The 17,420-nt window shown below is 49.9% G+C and overlaps 1 protein-coding gene across 18 annotated transcripts in view; it reads right to left on the reverse strand.

The window, feature by feature from the left end:
* CPNE5 (copine 5) overlaps positions 1–17,420 on the reverse strand; it is a 101,051-nt gene that overhangs the window by 31,812 nt on the left and 51,819 nt on the right. For all 18 annotated transcript variants that reach the window (XR_014062112.1, XM_081520306.1, XM_081520298.1 and 15 more), the window contains 2 exons: positions 5,396–5,499; positions 951–1,055 (listed from right to left, as the gene is read on the reverse strand). Coding sequence is in view for 17 of the 18 variants with exons in the window: in XM_081520306.1 (XP_081376432.1) it covers positions 951–1,055; positions 5,396–5,499 (209 nt within the window). In the remaining variant the exon portion in view is untranslated. The remainder of the gene's footprint in view (positions 1–950; positions 1,056–5,395; positions 5,500–17,420) is intronic.

Consider the following 17,420-nt stretch of genomic DNA (forward strand, 5'->3'; position numbering starts at 1 on the left):
GCTGAGCCACCAGGGAAGTGTTTTATGCAAGAAAGAGAGAAAAACAGGACTAAGTCGTGTCCGACTCTTATGATCCCACGAACTCTAGCCTGCCAGGTTCCTCTCTCCATGGGATTCTCCAGGCAAGAATACTGGAGTGGGTTGCCATTTTCTTCCCCAGGGGAGCTTCCCGACCCAGGAATTGAACCCAGGTCTCCATACCAGAGCCTTATTATATAGGTTGTATCGTGTGAGCTTCAAAGCAGCCCTACAAGGTAGGTGGATGTTTAAATATCCAGGTTACAGATGAGGAAACTGAGGCTCAGACAGGCCAGAGTCTGCCCAGGTTGACAGTGCCTTTTCGTCACAGAGCCAGGATTAGAAAGTAGGTATCTGGTATCCACGCTCAGCAATCTGCACTCAAACAGTGAGAATGTGTATTATGAGTAGGCTTTGAAGGATCAAAAAAATCCCACGAGCTCTTTGCACTGCATCCTAACCCTCACTTATGGCAACTTGTCTGGCAGAGCATACCCTAGGATCCTGACTCCCCAGAGACCCTCAGCCAGGAGTTGGGGCTGGTGGGGACCAGGCCACCTCTGCCTGCAATTAGATCTGCTGTCTGGGGCACAGTGAAAAGATCAGCCACTGAGCTCCAGGCCGGGCGCCCCAACACCCTGGCTTCCCAGAAATCCCTGGTACCTTCCAGCCCCCACCCCCAACTCCCAGCTGGGAGGGCTTCCACCAATGGGAACTCAGATTGGGAGGAAAGAGGCGGGGCATGGGGGGTGCTGTGAAGAGATGAAAAGCAGACACTGCCCAGGGAGGCAGAGGGACTCCCAGGCCCACCCTGTGCAGGGCCACTAGCACGAAGCTCCAGGAGGTCTGCTCCTATTGATGGGCTGGCCCTCATCCATGTGACCGTGCGTCCTGCACCTGGGCTTGGGGAGAGGGACATTTTCTCATCTCACCGATCATAGTCCCCGTTGCAGAGGGCTCTCACAGGAATGGAGAAAGTTTGCCAGACTGGATTTAGGGTGTTCTTCATGACCTCCGTCTTGTGGCAGATGGTGAACCTGGCAGATGAGAGAAGGAAGGCCATCAGTCCTGACACCAGAGGGGCTGGCAGGCTCATCTCAGCAGTTGCCACACAGTAGAAAGAGTGGCTCCGTAAAGTGATGAGCTGCCTGTCACTAGCAGCATCCAAGCAGAAGTTAGACAGCCACTTCTTGAAAATGCTGCAGAGAGGATCCCTGTGCCAGGCAGCAATGTCAAGAGATGTGGTTCTGGCCTCTGCTGCTCTCCGTGTGACCTTGAACAAGCCTGTCCCCCTCTGGGCCTCTGTTTCCTCACCTGTGATCCCAAGGAGTTGGCCACTATCAGACGTTCCTCATCCGAGATCCATGGAAGGATCTGGGGGTGGGCTTTAGGAATCTGTGAACCCTTGAAATCGTCGGTAGAACTGGGTGTCTGAGTTTCACGTGCTTGCTGTCCCCTGCCTGGACGACTCTCACCCAGATTCCCATGTTCCTGGCTCACTTCCTCGCTTCCTTCAGGTCTTTGCTCAAATGTCATCTCTGTGACATGAGTACCTGCCCAGAGCACCATTATCTAAAATTTATAGCCCCCTGCTCCCCTGATTTTGACAGTTCCTAGTCCCTTTCTATACTGCTATTTTCATCCCATCTGTCACCATTTGACATTTGACAGGGTCTTTCTCATTTCTTTTACAGTCTGAAACCAAAATGTAAGCTCCATAAGGTCAAGGCTTTGTCTTCTTTGTTCACCGGTATAACTCTAGTGCTCAGAAGTGCACCTGGCCCTTAGTCAGGTGTTCATGTAATATTTTTTTGGAATGAACTAACGAATAAATGTGTTTCTCAGAGGAGAGTTTCCATAGCTCTCACTGGCATTTCAAGCCAGTGAAATTAAAGCCCCTGGCTGAGATGATCTCTAAGACCCTCTCGGTTCTTCTAGTCTGAATCCACAAGCTTGCTTTGCAAAGTGAAAGTGCAGAATTGGCTTCATCCCAGCTGGGTGCCCATCCAGCTCCCAGCCCACTCCCCATGCCATGCCTGATGGGGCCCTGCCCTGGAAGCCCCCATGGAGGGGCAGCTGGGAGCCCAGGTGGAGCTGAGGGCCGGGTCTGTGCCCCTGAGATTCCCCAGCACCCACCCCAGCTACCTCCTGGCTTGGAAAGGTCACCCGGGAAGGTGCCTGGGCCCCGCCCTTAAGCACACAGCCCTGTGCCATTTCTTCTCTGGCAATTTTCAAGTCAAAATGTCATTCCTGTCACCACGGCTCAGCATTTCTCTTCTGTGCTCCTTCTCGCCCACCCGCCGGAGTGTGAGGTTCATGTGGGAGACCTCCGCACACACCCCAGAGCTGGCGATGAGAGGAATGGGGAGCGATGAGAGGAATGGGGAGCGGGGAGGAGGGGCCACCGCTGCCCGCGGCTGGGGCAGCAGGTCCGGCAGGAAGAGGAGCCTGGCTGGGGTAGGGCGGGATGAGGGAAGTGGACAGAAGGGAGAATCTGGAGCAGCAACTGGCGGTGGGGCAGTGGGGGGAGGTTCACACCCCGCAAAAACCCTCACTCTCCAACCTGAACAGACACCAGACCTACTGTGGACCCTCTCAGCCTCCCCACCTCTTTGGAACCCCTGCCTTCTCGAGCTCCTCTCCCAGGCTGGCCAAACTGCCAGAGCAAGTTGGCTACGCTCTTAAGCCTCATGTCTCCCTATATGTCTTTCTTCCTGAGCCCTATGTGGTCTGCTTTCCGCTTCAGACTCCTGCCTGAAACCACTTTCTTTATGCTCTCCCAACCTCTCCCCTTCCATCGCTAAATCCACAGGCCCCTGATCCCCTGATGTACTTGCTGCGTGGGGAACGAGGCCCTGGTGCGGAAATGGTCCCCGCAGTCATCTCCCAGCTCAGTTCAATTCATTTCAACACAGGCTCCGGGGGTGGGGTGCGGGGGTGGGTGGTGAGAACCAACAGCCTCAGACAGATGTGAGCTGGGGTCCCAGCATCGCTGCCTCCAGCTGTGCAGCCCCAGGCAAGTGACTGAGCTCCCCAAAGAACCGTAAGGAATGCCGCCAGGCCCTGCTCTAATAACCCGAATTAACTCATTTAATCCTCATGGCTTCCTTGGGAGGGAAGTGTTGGGATTTTCCCCATTGCCAAGAAACTGAACTGCAGAGGGTAGCGCTCCACTGCCCAGAATGGTGGCCACTAGCCACATATGGCTATTTACATTAAATTAACTGAAATGAAATTTTTTAAAAAAAATTCCCTTTCAAGGGGCTCAGCAGCTATACATGGTGGCGACCATACGGGACAGTGAGATACAGAACATTTCCACCATCCCAGAAAGTTCCATCAGCTCTGACACTCGCCTAAGTTACACAGCTGATGACTGGCTGCCACTGGCCAAGCCCGGCGGTCCGTCACCACATTGCTGCTCCCAGACGAGTGATTCTGATTGAACAAGACAAGGTATGTGCGGGGCCGGGAGCACAGGGGGTGCTCCGTGGATGTTTCCTGCCCTTTTCCCTCCTGGGATGGCAGGCGTGACATTTCACTCCCTCGGGATCAGTTTCTCCAGCTGCCCTGGGTTGCACCCACCCCCCACCCCAGAGAGATCCAGCCACTGCTTCCAGGGGAACCCGCCCTCAAATAACCCCCATCGCCGGCCCCATTTGACCAACTCCTCTGCTGTTTTCAACATTCTGGGTTCCCCGCAGTTCCTCTACCGGGGAGGGGGCGTGGCTGCAGCCCCCACCCCGGTTCTGCCGTGCCAGGCCTTGCCCCGGCCTCTCGCCCCATCCTCCCCTCCCGCCGCCGCCCCTGCCCGTCTCCACGGCGCAGCTCGCCGGGCTCAGCACCTCCCACCTGCGCTCCGTGTCAGTCACGAGTCTCTCCCAGCCCCCGCCCCCTCCCCATCCGTCCTACACACCGCTCTACCGGATTAATCACGGGCAAACGCCCTGCAACACACCCATCGCCTGCTCCTCAGCCCCAGCCCCTCGCCGCTGCCGGCCAGCCGGCCCTCCCCTCTGAGAGGAGCCCTGGGGCGGCCCTACCCGAGGGGACCTGCGTGGACATTTCCATGGGCGCCCAGAACATCACTCCGACCTGTTCCTCCCTCCCTCAAGTCAAGTCAACGTCAACAAGGATTATTTAAAGAAATTCTGCTAGCAGTCCTCTGGTGAGACAAAGAATCCTTTTGTTATGCAAATGATCATACCAAATTTCCCTTGTTTTGTTACGTTCAGGTTTAAAAATCCGTTTTTCCCTTGAAGTGAAACACCTCCTCTCTCCTGCTGCCCTGCCCCCCAACAGACAGACAGACAGACAGACACACACACACACACACACACACACACAGAATTTCAGATTCTAGGGGCCTTAGCAAGGCCTCCCTGCCCTCTGCTCAGGGCACACTAGTGCTGCACACACTGTTTCTCTAGAGTGTTATTCTTCCCTGAGCCTTCCCTCCCCTCCCAACCCCCAACCCTCATGGACCCATTTTCTTTCTCTCCTTCAAAACCTGCTCCCCAGTTCCCCTCGCCAGCAGAGCTTCTCTAATCAACCTCCCTGGCCCCACGGCTTCCTTATTCTGCAGAGTCCCAGCCTTAAGTGGCCGCAGCCTCCCAGAGCTATGATGCTTAAAGAGACCATGGAGACCGCCTCGTCCAACCAGATCACTTCACTGATGGGAAAACAGGCCCAGAGAGGGGGCACACTTGTCTGGGGTCACACAGCCAGTTGGTGGAGAGGACTCAGGTCCCCAGACCCTCAACCTAGAATCTGTCCCTCTGTGTACATCACAGACCTACACTGGCTAACGAATCGTGTGTCTTTCCATCATACTGTGGGTGGCTTCCAGATGAAGGAGAGGAGAGAAAGAGAGTTGGGGGGGGGGGAGTTGGTTTCAAAGATGGGAGGGAGTTTGAATGAAGCCTGTGGCAGAGTGTGGGGCCAGGTGGGGAGACGGGTGCAGATTTGCCATGCTGAGGAGGAAGAAGTAGGGGGACGCGTGTCGTGGGGTGTCAGGAGGGCTGTGGATGGGTGAAGACGAGGTTTAGAGATGGGGACTGATCGATGTTGAAGAAGGAGTGGACTGTCAGAGGGACCCCGAGTTCTCGCTTGTTTTTGCCTCCATCTCTGACCCGCCCAGCACTCGCCATCACTAAGACCCTCAGAATGTCACTGAGGGCTTGCCATCTGTCCCCCACCAGCCCCATCTGAGTGGCCAGGAGCCCCTGGAGCTCCTGGGGCCCCTTGACATCTACCCAGAGCAGGTGCCCCAGGGCAGCCCCAGGGGGAGATGGCCCAAGCCAGCCCGCCCAGCAAGTCATCACCGTTCAGCCCACCCTCCAACCTGTGCCCCTGGAAGTGTCGCCGGAGAACTCACGTTCCATCCTCGTTGCTTCTGTAGAACACCAAGAAGGGGTCAGACTTCCCAAAGAAATCCTTCTTGTCCAGCTTGTTGGCACAGAACTGCATTGTGGCGACGTCCTGGTGGGAAGGAAGGAGAACAGGGGTGTGAGGCCTGGGGATTCCAGGCACCAAGCCAGTTAGAAAGGACAGCAGCAGTTCAGACTTTGCAGAGCTCAGACTTTGGAGAGTCTCATTTTGTCTTCAAACAGCCCGACCCAGCAGGTTTGATGGAGCAGCTGGGCCGTGGAGCTGGCTACCCCAGTTAGCATCCTGGCTCTGCCACTTTGCTGCTGTGTCACCAGACGAGGAGGTGACCTCTCGGAACCTCAGTTTCCCCTCTGTGACGTGGGGCTGATGACGGCGCACACCGCAGAGGGCCGTGGTGAGGGCTGAAGGAGAGCGCACTGCAGGCACGTCACCCAACCGGTCGAGGCTCAGACATGTGGTGTCATCACTGTTGTACCGAGTGGCTCACGGACAGCTGAAATGACTAACCCGAGCCACTCTGAGCTTGGCCACGCAGCCCCAGCGCCCTCGCTGTCCACATCGCCTCATTCCCTCACAGGATTGCATGCTTCCCAAGTTTAAGCATGCCTTCCACATGCACTGCTGCACACAAGACCCATCTAACTCTGAGGCGGGTACAGCTAGACTGTGACCCCCACTGCCTCATCTTACAGCTGAGGAGCCTACAGCTCAGAGCAGGGAGCAGCCCCCACAAGTTTACCAAACAGAGCCCCAGGCTTCTGACTCCTCTGACGAGTTAACGGCCCTGGCTGACCCAACCCTCAGCCCAAGAGCGCGTGGCAAGTACCCAGGCCCCGCGAGGACCCCGGGCGCCTCCTCTCACACGGCTCCTGGCCCCTCAGCTCGCTGCGGCCAACAGGGCACTGGGCAGAGATGCCCCTGCGTCCTCCTCTTTGCCCATCCCCCTGTGGTCTCTTCAGCTTGAAAGCTCTGCATCCAGACAGGTCAGCTGCCAACTGGCCAGAGCTTAGGGTTCTGGTGATGGTCCCTGGGGCCTGGCCTGCCCTCAAGGCCCGGGCCTGTCAGGAAATACCCACTCTCTCTCTTGTTGCCCGTTTCTTCTCAGTGGGGGAGAGGGTCTCTGGAGATCAATCCCACAGCCCAGTAAGGACCAGAGCGGTGGCAGAGATGAAGATGCCACCTCTCACGGCTCAAAGGACATGGTCAAAGGTTGGGGTGGGGGACTCCCCTGGTGGTCCAGTGGTTAAGAATCCACCTGCCAATGCAGGCGACATGGGTTCGACCCCTGGTCCAGGAAGATCCCATATGCCATGGGGCAACTAAGCCTAACTACTGAGCCCATGCACCCTAGAGCCCAGGCTCCACAACAGGAGAAGCCACTGCAATGAGAAGCCTGCCCACCGCAACTAGAGAGTACTCCCCGCTCTCCCCAACTAGAGAAAGCCCAGAGCAACCAATACTCAACACAGTCATAAATAAATAAATTTGTAAAAAAAGAAAAAAAGCTTGGGACGGTGGATACAGTATGCTGGTTAAGAACATGGTCTCTGGAGCCAGGCTGGCTGCTTCCACTCCATCCCTCACTAGCTGTGTGATCTAGCTCCTCACCCTGTCTGTGCTCCGTTTCCTCATCTGTAAAATGGGGGCACAGGAAAGACGACCTCGTAGGCTTGTCGGAAGATGAAATGAGTTAACTGAGGACAGTGTTGAGGAGTATACAGCACACACTCAGTACTGTGTGTGTGTATAAGTTATGATGATCTGGATATTTCTTTTCTCCCCTCTCCCTCCCCACCCCTGCCTGTGTGTGGCCCCTGCCCCTGCCCCACGCCCACCTCTACCAGCTCACAAGCCTTCCCTCAAGGGCATCTGACAACAGCAAACAGAGCTTTAACCACTGGCTTCTTCATTCATTCATTCATTCCACAAACATCTATTAGTTACCATCTGTGTGGGCCAGCCCTTGGCTCAGTGCTTTACAGCCTTAGCCTATTTAGCCCTCAGAATCATCCTTTTTCATAATAATCCTCATTTTACAAATGAGGACGCTGGAGGGTGCAGAAGCTAGGTAACCTGCCCAAGATCAACAGCCAGCAACTGGCAGAGCAGAAATTGAACACGTATGAGGGCAACATGATTTCAGAGTCACGCCTCTTCCAGCACAGAGCACACTGCCCTTCATGAGGCCCGCTTCCCTATATGTTTAGAATCACTGATTTCTTTTGACTCAGGGAAGAACTGGGCACTGGTTAGCCTGGGATGAAAGGGTCCCCTGAAGGGAGCCTCTAGGGGCAGTGCCCGGGCACAGCAGCCAGCAGCCAGAGATGCCCAGGTAATAGCAGCTTTTATCATGTCCCTCATCATTGACCACTGAGAGGGACAAGGAGACAGGACTGGGGGCTCCCAATCTGAGAGCCTCCTGAGAAATCGAGGACTTCAGACCTGGTATAGAGAATGGCTGACTTATTGAGTGCTTACTCGATGCCAGGTGCTGTGTTGAGCCCTCTTTACACACATATATGAAGTAACTCCTCTTGTCTCCCCATTTTACAGATGAGGAAACTGAGATTTTTAGAGGTCATCCAAGATGAGACCAAGGGAACATTTCACGCAAAGACGGGCTCAATAAAGACAGAAATAGTATGGACCTAGGAGAAGCAGAAGATATTAAGAAGAGGTGGCAAGAATACACAGAAAAACTGAATACACAGAAAAACTACAAAAAAGATCTTCACGACCCAGATAATCATGATGGTGTGATCACTCACCTAGAGCCAGACATCCTGGAATGTGAAGTCAAGTGGGCCTGAGGAAGAATCACTACGAACACAACTAGTGAAAGTGATAGAATTCCAGTTGAGCTATTTCAAATCCTAAAAGATGATGCTTTGAAAGTGCTGCACTCAATATGCCAGCAAATTTGGAACACTCAGCAGTGGCCACAGGACTGGAAAAGGTCAGTTTTCATTCCAATCCCAAAGAAAGGCAATGCCAAAGAATGCTCAAACTGCCGCACAATTGCACTCATCTCACACACTAGTAAAGTAATGCTCAAAATTCTCCAAGCCAGGCTTCAGCAATACGTGAACCGTGAACTTCCAGATGTTCAAGCTGGTTTTAGAAAAGGCAGAGGAACCAGAAATCAGATTGCCAACATCTGCTGGATCATCGAAAAAGCAAGAGAGTACCAGAAAAAAACATCTATTTCTGCTTTACTGAATATGCCAAAGCCTTTGACTGTGTGGATCACTATAAACTGTGGAAAATTCTTAAAGAGATGAGAATACCAGACCACCTGACCTGTCTCTCGAGAAACCTGTATGCAGGTCAGGAAGCAACAGTTAGAACTGGACATGGAACAACAGACTGGTTCCAAATAGGAAAAGGAGTACGTCAAGGCTATATATTGTCACCCTGCTTATTTAACTTATATGCAGAGTACATCATGAGAAATGCTGGGCTGGAAGAAGCACAAACTGGAATCAAGATTGCCGGGAGAAATATCAATAACCTCAGATATGCAGATGACACCCCCTTATGGCAGAAAGTGAAGAAGAACTAAAGAGCCTCTTGATGAAAGTGAAAGAGGAGAGTGAAAAAGTTGGCTTAAAGCTCAACATTCAGAAAACTAAGATCATGGCATCCAGTCCTGTCACTTCATGGCAAATAGATGGGGAAACAGTGGAACAGTGGCTGACTTTATTTTGGGGGGCTCCAAAATCACTGCAGATGGTGACTGCAGCCATGAAATTAAAAGATGCTTGTCCCTTGGAGGAAAAGCTATGACCAACCTAGACAGCATATTAAAAAGCAGAGACATTACTTTGCCGACAAAGTTCCATACAGTCAAAGCTATGATTTTTTCAGTAGTCATGTATGGATGTGAGAGTTGGACCATGAAGAAAGCTGAGCGCCGAAGAATGATGCTTTTGAACTGTGGTGTTGGAGAAGACTCTTGAAAGTCCCTTGGACTGCAAGGAGATCAAACCAGTCCATCCTAAAGGAAATCAGTCCTGAATATTCATTGGAAGGATTGATGCTAAAGCTGAATTCCAATACTTTGGCCACCTAATGTGAGGAACTGACTCACTGGAAAAGACCCTGATGCTGGGAAAGATTGAAGGCAGGAGGAGAAGGGGACGACAGAGGATGAGATGGTTGGATGGCATCGCCAACTCGATGGACATGAGTTTGAGCAAGCTCCGGGAGCTGGTGATGGACAGGGAAGCATGGCATGCTGCAGTCCATGGGGTCGCAAAGAGTCAGACACGACTGAGTGAGTGAACTGAAGTCCACTTCTAACAGTTATTAGCTCTACCCAGGAGAAATTTCCAATCGCATCTCATGCTGGATGGAGGGGGCATCTAAATGCTTTCCTGGGGAGCTCCATCCCAAAGCCTAGGAAAAGGAGGTGGCGTAGGGATCTGGTGGGCTCTCCTCACCCCCCTGCACTGTGCACTGACTGTATAATTTGGGGGACCCGGTGCCAAGGGAAAAGGTGAGGTCCTTTTTTCAAAGAGTATTAAGAGATTTCAATACTGGGACAGCAGAGCATTAAGCCAAGAGCAGGTCTTGTGTGGCTGAATAGATCATGCGTGCATGCTAAGTCGCTTCAGTCTTGTCCAACTCTTTACAATCCTATGGACTGTTGCCCACCAGGCCCCTCTGTCCATGGGATTCTCCAGGCAAGAATGCTGGAGTGGGTAGCCATTCCCTTCTCCAGGAGATCTTCCCGACTCAGGGTTCGAACCCAGGTCTCCTGCGTTGCAGGCAGATTCTTTACTGTCTGAGCCACCAGGGAACCCCAATAAAATGCATACATATATTTAAAACAACCAAAACAGATGCCACAAAATCCAGAGGAACAGGCTCTTATTTTTCCTGCCTAGGAAACCCCACATGGGGGCCCTGCAAGATCAGGAAGAGGAGTAGAAATATCAGAAAAATATTAATGCAGAACTTAACAGACCATAATTTCCAGGACCATTTAGGGCTCCACTGGGAGGGCCATGGTCCCAGCACAGCACCTGACAGAGAAAACAGTACAAAGGAGCCACAGGACCTGACTAGACCCCCACCCCGCCCCCGCCATCTACCAGTTGAGCAGCTTGGGGCAAGCAATTTCACCTAAGTCTCCGTATTCTCTGGAAAAATGCAGACTTCCCCTTGAGACTGTTTGGAAGACCAAGGGAGATAACATATGTTAAGTACCAGTCCACAGAGCCTAGCATAGAACAGCTACAAGGATCAGAGCCACAGCAGAAAATAACACAACATTGTAAAGCAACTACACTCTATTACAAATTTAAGGGGCTTCCCTGGTGGCTCAGTGGTAAAGAATCCACCTGCCAATGTGGGAGACACAGGTTCAATCTATGATCTGGGAAGATCCCACATACTGCGGAGTAACTAAGCTTATGTGCAAGAACTATTGAGCCTGTGCTTTAGAGTCCAGGAACCGCAACTCCTGAGCCCATGTGCTGCAGCTACTGAAGCCCACACGCCCTAGAGCCCATGCTCCAAGAGAAGCCACGGCAATGAGAAGCCTGCACACCACAACTAGAGAGTAGACCCTGCTTGCCACAACTAGAGAAAAGTCCGTGCACAGCCAAAAAATAAATAAATAAATACCAGTGTAAAAAATTAAATAAAAGAATCGAAGCCAACACGTTCTGAGTGCCGTTTACTCCTGGGCTGACCCATACGAAATGGCCAGTGTTCAGCTAGTGTTTATGATAAATACAATCATTATTCCCATTTTAAAGCTAAGGAAACTGAGGCACAGAGAGGTTAATACTCTTTCCTGAAGCCACAAAGCTGAATAAGAGGAGAAGCTCGGATTGAAACCAGACAGTCTGGATCCAAAGATTAATAACTGAGATTCCAAATGATGACCCTGAATCATCAAGATAAGTTTAATTATGTTCTGCAGTCTCAGTTTGAGAAGTCAGAGAAGTGTGAAATCCATTTTAGAAAAGTCTCCTCTGTGCAAACTAGTCCAAAAAAAAAAAAAAAAGATAAAAGATTGGCTCTGAAATTCATGTAACTGGAAAAATCCATCAGTGAGCCACACCTCGTTCCCCTACCGCACCCCCATAGCAAATATGTGTGAGGCGTTGATAGAAGTTTATTTGGTTGTTCAACTTGATCTGTCCTCCCTAACACCATCTAGACCCAGTAACATTTGCCAAAAGCCCATTATGATAAACAGTATGGAGCCATTCAAATCCATGGGTATAAGACAGAACTTCAGAGACTTTCTAGGCTGTAACCAAGGCATCCTTCCTCTCTAAAGGGTGCACAACCCTTGGGGAGCCCTTGAGACAAGGAACATGGAGCTGCTGAGGGACTTGCTTTTGAAGGTGGCTATGGCCTATGGGTTATGTTGGGCTTCCATGGTGGCTCAGACAGTAAAGAATCTGCCTTCAGATGGGATGGGGAGGGAGGTGGGTGGGGGGTCCAGGAAGGGGAACACATGTAAACCCATGGCTGATTCATGTCAATGTATGGCAAAAACTATTACAATATTGTAAAGTAATTAGCCCCCAACTAAAATAAATGAATTTATTAAAAAAAAAAAAAAAGATTCTGCCTTCAATGCAGGAGCTGCTGCAGCTGCTAAGTCGCTTCAGTCATGTCTGATTCTGTGCGACCCCATAGACGGCAGCCCACCAGGCTCCCCCGTCCCTGGGATTCTCCAGGCAAGAACACTGGAGTGGGTTGCCATTGCCTTCTCCAACGCATAAGAGTGAAAAGTGAAAGTAAAGTCGCTCAGTTGTATCCGCCTTTTAGCGATCCCATGGACTGCAGCCTACCAGGCTCCTCCGTCCATGGGATTTTCCAGGTGAGAGTACTGGAGTGGGGTGCCATTGCCTTCTCTGCAATGCAGGAGACTCAGGTTCAATCCCTGGGTTGGGAAGATGCCCTGGAGAAGGGAATGGCTGCGCACTCCAGCATTCTTGCCTGGAGAATCCCATGGACAGAGGAGCCTCGTGGGCTATAGTCCATGGAATTGTAAAGAGTTGGACACGACTGAGTGACTAACACTTTCACACTTTCACATGGTTTATGGTAATAGTCATATTTACTATGCTTTGACTATTCCTCTTAAATAAGAGTTAATAAATGAATCAGCCCTTGATATACATGTGACTCCAGAAGAGGCAATAAAATGTACTGGGCAAGCAGGATTAGGGAGCAGCAAAATCTGGCCAAGGGTCAAAGATCCTGCTGTTTGACATTCTCAGTCAGAGAGAGGGGGGCTCTGAGCACATAAAATGCCTTTTCCAAACCAGAAGCATCTCTGGAATCAACTGCAGGGATGGTAAAACAGCTCTGGCAATATATAATTTTGTGCAATTTCTGCCTTTTCACCCTATCTTTTTAAAAAACATATTAAGTTCTTCTCTTAACAGCAGGATTGCTTCAATTTGCATCTTTCCGCATGTTAATCAGGCTGCTGGGGAGACCATAGCGCAAACAGCCTTTCTCTCTGGGGTGGTGGCCTGGCCCACTCTAACATGTTAGCCCTCTCTGACCCAGGAGAGGGCCTTATAGGCCAGAGGTCAGCGGGTGGGCTGAAGGCTGGGAGAGGGTAGGCACACCCGGGAGGGGAGAATGGAAGGTTACTCTGGCTTGAGTCTTGCTGGCAGCCCCCAGGGTGAGAGCCAGGATAAGGCCAGTGCAAAATTTAAGGGACTCCAAAAATCTCAGTAATCAAAATAAAGATTTTAATGTGGTATTTAAAAAAAATCAAAACCAATGCAAAAAAATCCATGACACATAAAATATCAAAAATCTATTTTAAATAAAATAAAGCCATTTACAAATGAAGAAACTGAGGCACAGAGAGGTCAAGCAACTTGCCCAGGGTCACAGAGCTAGTAAGCAATGGCATTTGGTCTGGATCCAGAGCCCAAGTTCTTAATCGCTTTGCCCTACTGCTCACATTCTGCACCCTAAGAAACACTTTTAAATAGATGTGGAACATAGTGACATTTGTGGTCTTCTCCTTAATATTTGCTATGTTTTCCAAATTTCCTGGAATTAGTACACTGTCTTTTTTAGTCAGAAAAATGAAGACATTGAAAAGAAAGAACCCGTAAGGGAAAAGAATCTGAAAAAGAATGAATATATGTAAATGTATCACTGAATCGCTTTGATGGCAACCCACTCCAGTATTCTTGCCTGGAGAATTCCATGGACAGAGGAGCCTGGTGGGCTACAGTCCATGGAGTCACAGAGTTGTACGTGACTGAGCACTCATGGTCACATACACACACATACACCTGAAACTAACACAACATTGTAAATCAACTATATCCCAATATAAACTAAAAGTTAAATTTAAAACAGGTAAGAAAATGAATCTTTAGCCACAACTCTGAGATTTAGCGCTCCTACAGGGATGAACACGACTCAGAGTTGGGGGTGATTCTGTGACCAGTGACCTCTGGAAGGGCTCTTGCATTCACAGAGGGGCCCTGCCCCAGAGCCCTGCTTGCCTGGGTAAGCCTGCAGAAGCAGGAGACCTGGGTGTAGGCATTAGGGATAGCGCTGAAGACTCCATAGGCTACAGTTTATTCTCACGCAGATGGCGAGTATTAAAGCTGGTCTAGGAGCCGGGCCTGTCTCTAGACATCGACTGAATAACCACGTTGAGGTCAAGCTGGTTTTTCTCTGCTGTCTTAATGACTGGCTTCTCAAGCAAGCCAATCAGTTGTGTATCTGTTGATGTGGTCATTCACAGGCCGAGAATTGCAGATTGACCATTTTTCCTCCCACTCATTGAGCCTGTGTGTCTAGGTTACTAACCAAACTCCATCAACTAAAGTTCAAAGAAAAATGGAACAAGTCAGCTATGAGGATGTTCAAGGTATTAATTATATTGTTTTCCTTTAAGAGAATCGATTTAATAAATTATGGCCCATCCATACAACAGAGAATTGATATGTAGCTATTAAATATGTCTTCCAAGAATATCTAATGACATGGGAAAATAAATCTGGATATCATATTCTACTAATTATAAGAAAAAACTATATACTTGGACACAGGAAAAAAGCCTTGGAGGAAAGGCTTCAAAATGTCAACAATGATTATCTCTTGGTGATGTTTCTAGTCTTTATATTTTCAACTGTCTGTTGGGAACAAGTTATTTTTTCAGCATCAGGAAAAATGTTTTTGTTTTCTTCATTCTGCTTGTTGTTGTTAACCAGAAAGATGATTTCTAAGACCAAAATATTGCAAACTAACTTTTTAAAAGGGTGATGTCTGGGACTTCCCTGGTGGTACAGTAGATAGGAATCTGTCTGCCAATGCAGAGGACATGGGTTTGATTCCCGGTCCGGGAAGATCCCACAGGCTGTGGAGCAACTAAGTCCACGTCCCACAACTACTGAGCCTGAGTGCCTAACTACTAAAGCCCACACGCCATAGAGCCTATGCTTTGCTACAAGAGAAGCACCGCAATGAGAAACCGGCACACCGCAACTAGAATAGCCCTGCAAGAAGAGAAAGTCCACACACAGCAACGAAGACCAAGTACGACCAAAAATAAATAAGTACCTGCTCTTCCTTTAAAAAAATAAAAATAAAAGGGTGATATCTGAATGCTGATTATTCATCATGCAGGACACATAGCTGTGCTTACCACACACACACACACATATACAGACACACATCTTTCCCAAAGATCAACCTGCATATTTTGGGTCTCAGAAAACCTTCACCACTTCCCCCACTTCACCTTATCTCTTTCTTCCTATCTTTCTCCCTCCTTATCCCGGAATCTTCCCAAGACTCCCATATGGAGACACTGGGATCTCTCTGAAGTTTGTCTTTAGAACAATGAGAGTTCTGACTTTATCAGGATTCAAAGCTAAGCTCCCCATCCACAAAGTCCCACACCATCTGGCCCGCACATTCACCTACACCCTTGCCTCTCTGATGTCACTCACTACTGTTTTCCTGCTCCTTCCTTTACAAGAGCTATGGTGTTCTCTTTGTCTGGACTGATCTTCCTCTGCTGCTGCTGCTGCTAAGTCGCTTCAGTCGTGTCCGGCTCTGTGCAACCCCATAGACGGCCGCCCACCAGGCGCCCCCGTCCCTGGGATTCTCCAGGCAAGAACACTGGAGTGGGTTGCCATTTCCTCTAGGTAGTTGCAAGGGCTCATTGCCTCACCTGCATGTATTCTGGCATATTATACGGTATGTCCAAGAATTTTCCTTCAGGATAGTAAAGAGTGCTATAAAATATTTGTCATAAAAAAGAGGCAATGGGTCTGACAGGATTGATGACCCTGCTGTGCAGTGATTGCTGGTTGGCCATTTCTGTCTTTCATACAAAATTGGAAACTTTGGGAGGGCATGAACTGAGCCAAAGCATATTTGATGAAATGGAATGAATGAAAACACGAGCAGGCTTTGCTGTTGTCCAGTCGCTCAGTCGTGTCTGCCTCTTTGCGACCCCATGAACCGCAGCACACCAATCTACCCTGTCCTTCACCATCTCCCGGAGCCTGCTCAAACCCATGTCCATTAAGTCGGTGATGCCATCCAACCATCTCATCCTCTGTCGTCCCCTTCTCCTCCTGCCTTCAATCTTTCCCAGCATCAGGGTTTTTTCTAATGAGTCGGCTCTTCACATCAGGTGGCCAAAGTATTGGAGCTTCAGTTTCAGCATCAGTCCTTCTAATGAATATTCAGGATTGATTTCCTTTAGGACTGACTGGTTTGATCTTTTTGCAGTCCAAGGGACTCTCAAGAGTCTTTTCCAACACCACAGCTCAAAACTATCAATTCTTTGGTGTTCAGCCTTCTTTATGGTTCAACTCTCACATCCATACCTGACTACTGGAAAAACCATAGCTTTGACTATAGAGACCTTTGTTGCCAAAATAATGTCTCTGCTTTTTAATATGCTGTCTAGGTTGGTCATAGCTTTTCTTCCAAGGAGTAAGCGTCTTTTAATTTCATGGCTGCAGTTACCATCTGCAGTGATTTTAGAGCCCAAGGAAATAAAGTCTGTCACTATTTCCATTGTTTCCCCATCTATTTGCCAGGCTGCTGATACCTAGAAGGCGATGGGGAGGGATAGCTGCCAGGTGAAGCTATGACTTCCTTGGCTGGTGAGAGGTGAGTCACGCTCACTTCCAGCCTGTGTGTGCAGGGACCTGACTGGATGCCATTGAGAATGTGCATCTGACCAGGGACTCCTGGCTCCACAGCAAGGCTGTCTGGCTGCCTGGCAGGCCTAGGGGCAGCTAAGAGTCTGGGAAGGGGAAGCCTAGGAGCTATTCACCACTCGCACCCCCAACACCCTCCTGCCTCTCTCTAGAAGTCCAGCCACTCACCAGGCCTACTAAAGGCTACTGGCCTGACAAAGCCCACAGCTGTTCCATGTGCCATGTAGGTTCAGAACTTCAGTGGGTGAGGGAAACACTCCCAGACCCCAGGCTTGGATTAGAATCCTGCAGTCTTAGGCAGGCCACTCCAACTTCCCTGCATCTGGACACTGGGTCCCTCACACCTCCCCAGCCCTGAGTCCCACAAAGGTGAAAGTGTTAGTTGTTCAGTCTTGATCCCTTGGACTGTAGCCTGCCAGGCTCCTTTGTCCATGGGATTTTCCAGGCAAGAATATTGAAGTGGGTTGCCATGCTCTTCTCCAGGGGATCGTCCAGACACAGGGATAGAACCCCTGTCTCCTGCATTACAGGCAGATTCTTTACTGTCTGAGCCACCAGGGAAGCCCCCTGAGTCCCATGGTGAATGATCAAATAGATTGTCAACGCGAGAGTCTTAGTCAACTGTGAGGACTATGCAAATATTGGTCAGTATTACACACAATAATCACTGTTTTACTGCTGACCGTAATGAATTCTTTGGTGATTCAGAGGCCCTTCAGGGGATTAAGCTCAGCCTTGTCAACATCAAGTATCACTGAATAATATCTGGGGTCAAATTCTGATTGTTGGAACTTTCTTGGTATTTAAATTCTCGATGAGAAGGGC

Source organism: Giraffa tippelskirchi, chromosome 8 (genome assembly GCF_054371585.1).
Source record: "Giraffa tippelskirchi isolate mGirTip1 chromosome 8, T2T-mGirTip1v1.2.pri, whole genome shotgun sequence".
Taxonomy (NCBI): Eukaryota; Metazoa; Chordata; class Mammalia; order Artiodactyla; family Giraffidae; genus Giraffa; species Giraffa tippelskirchi.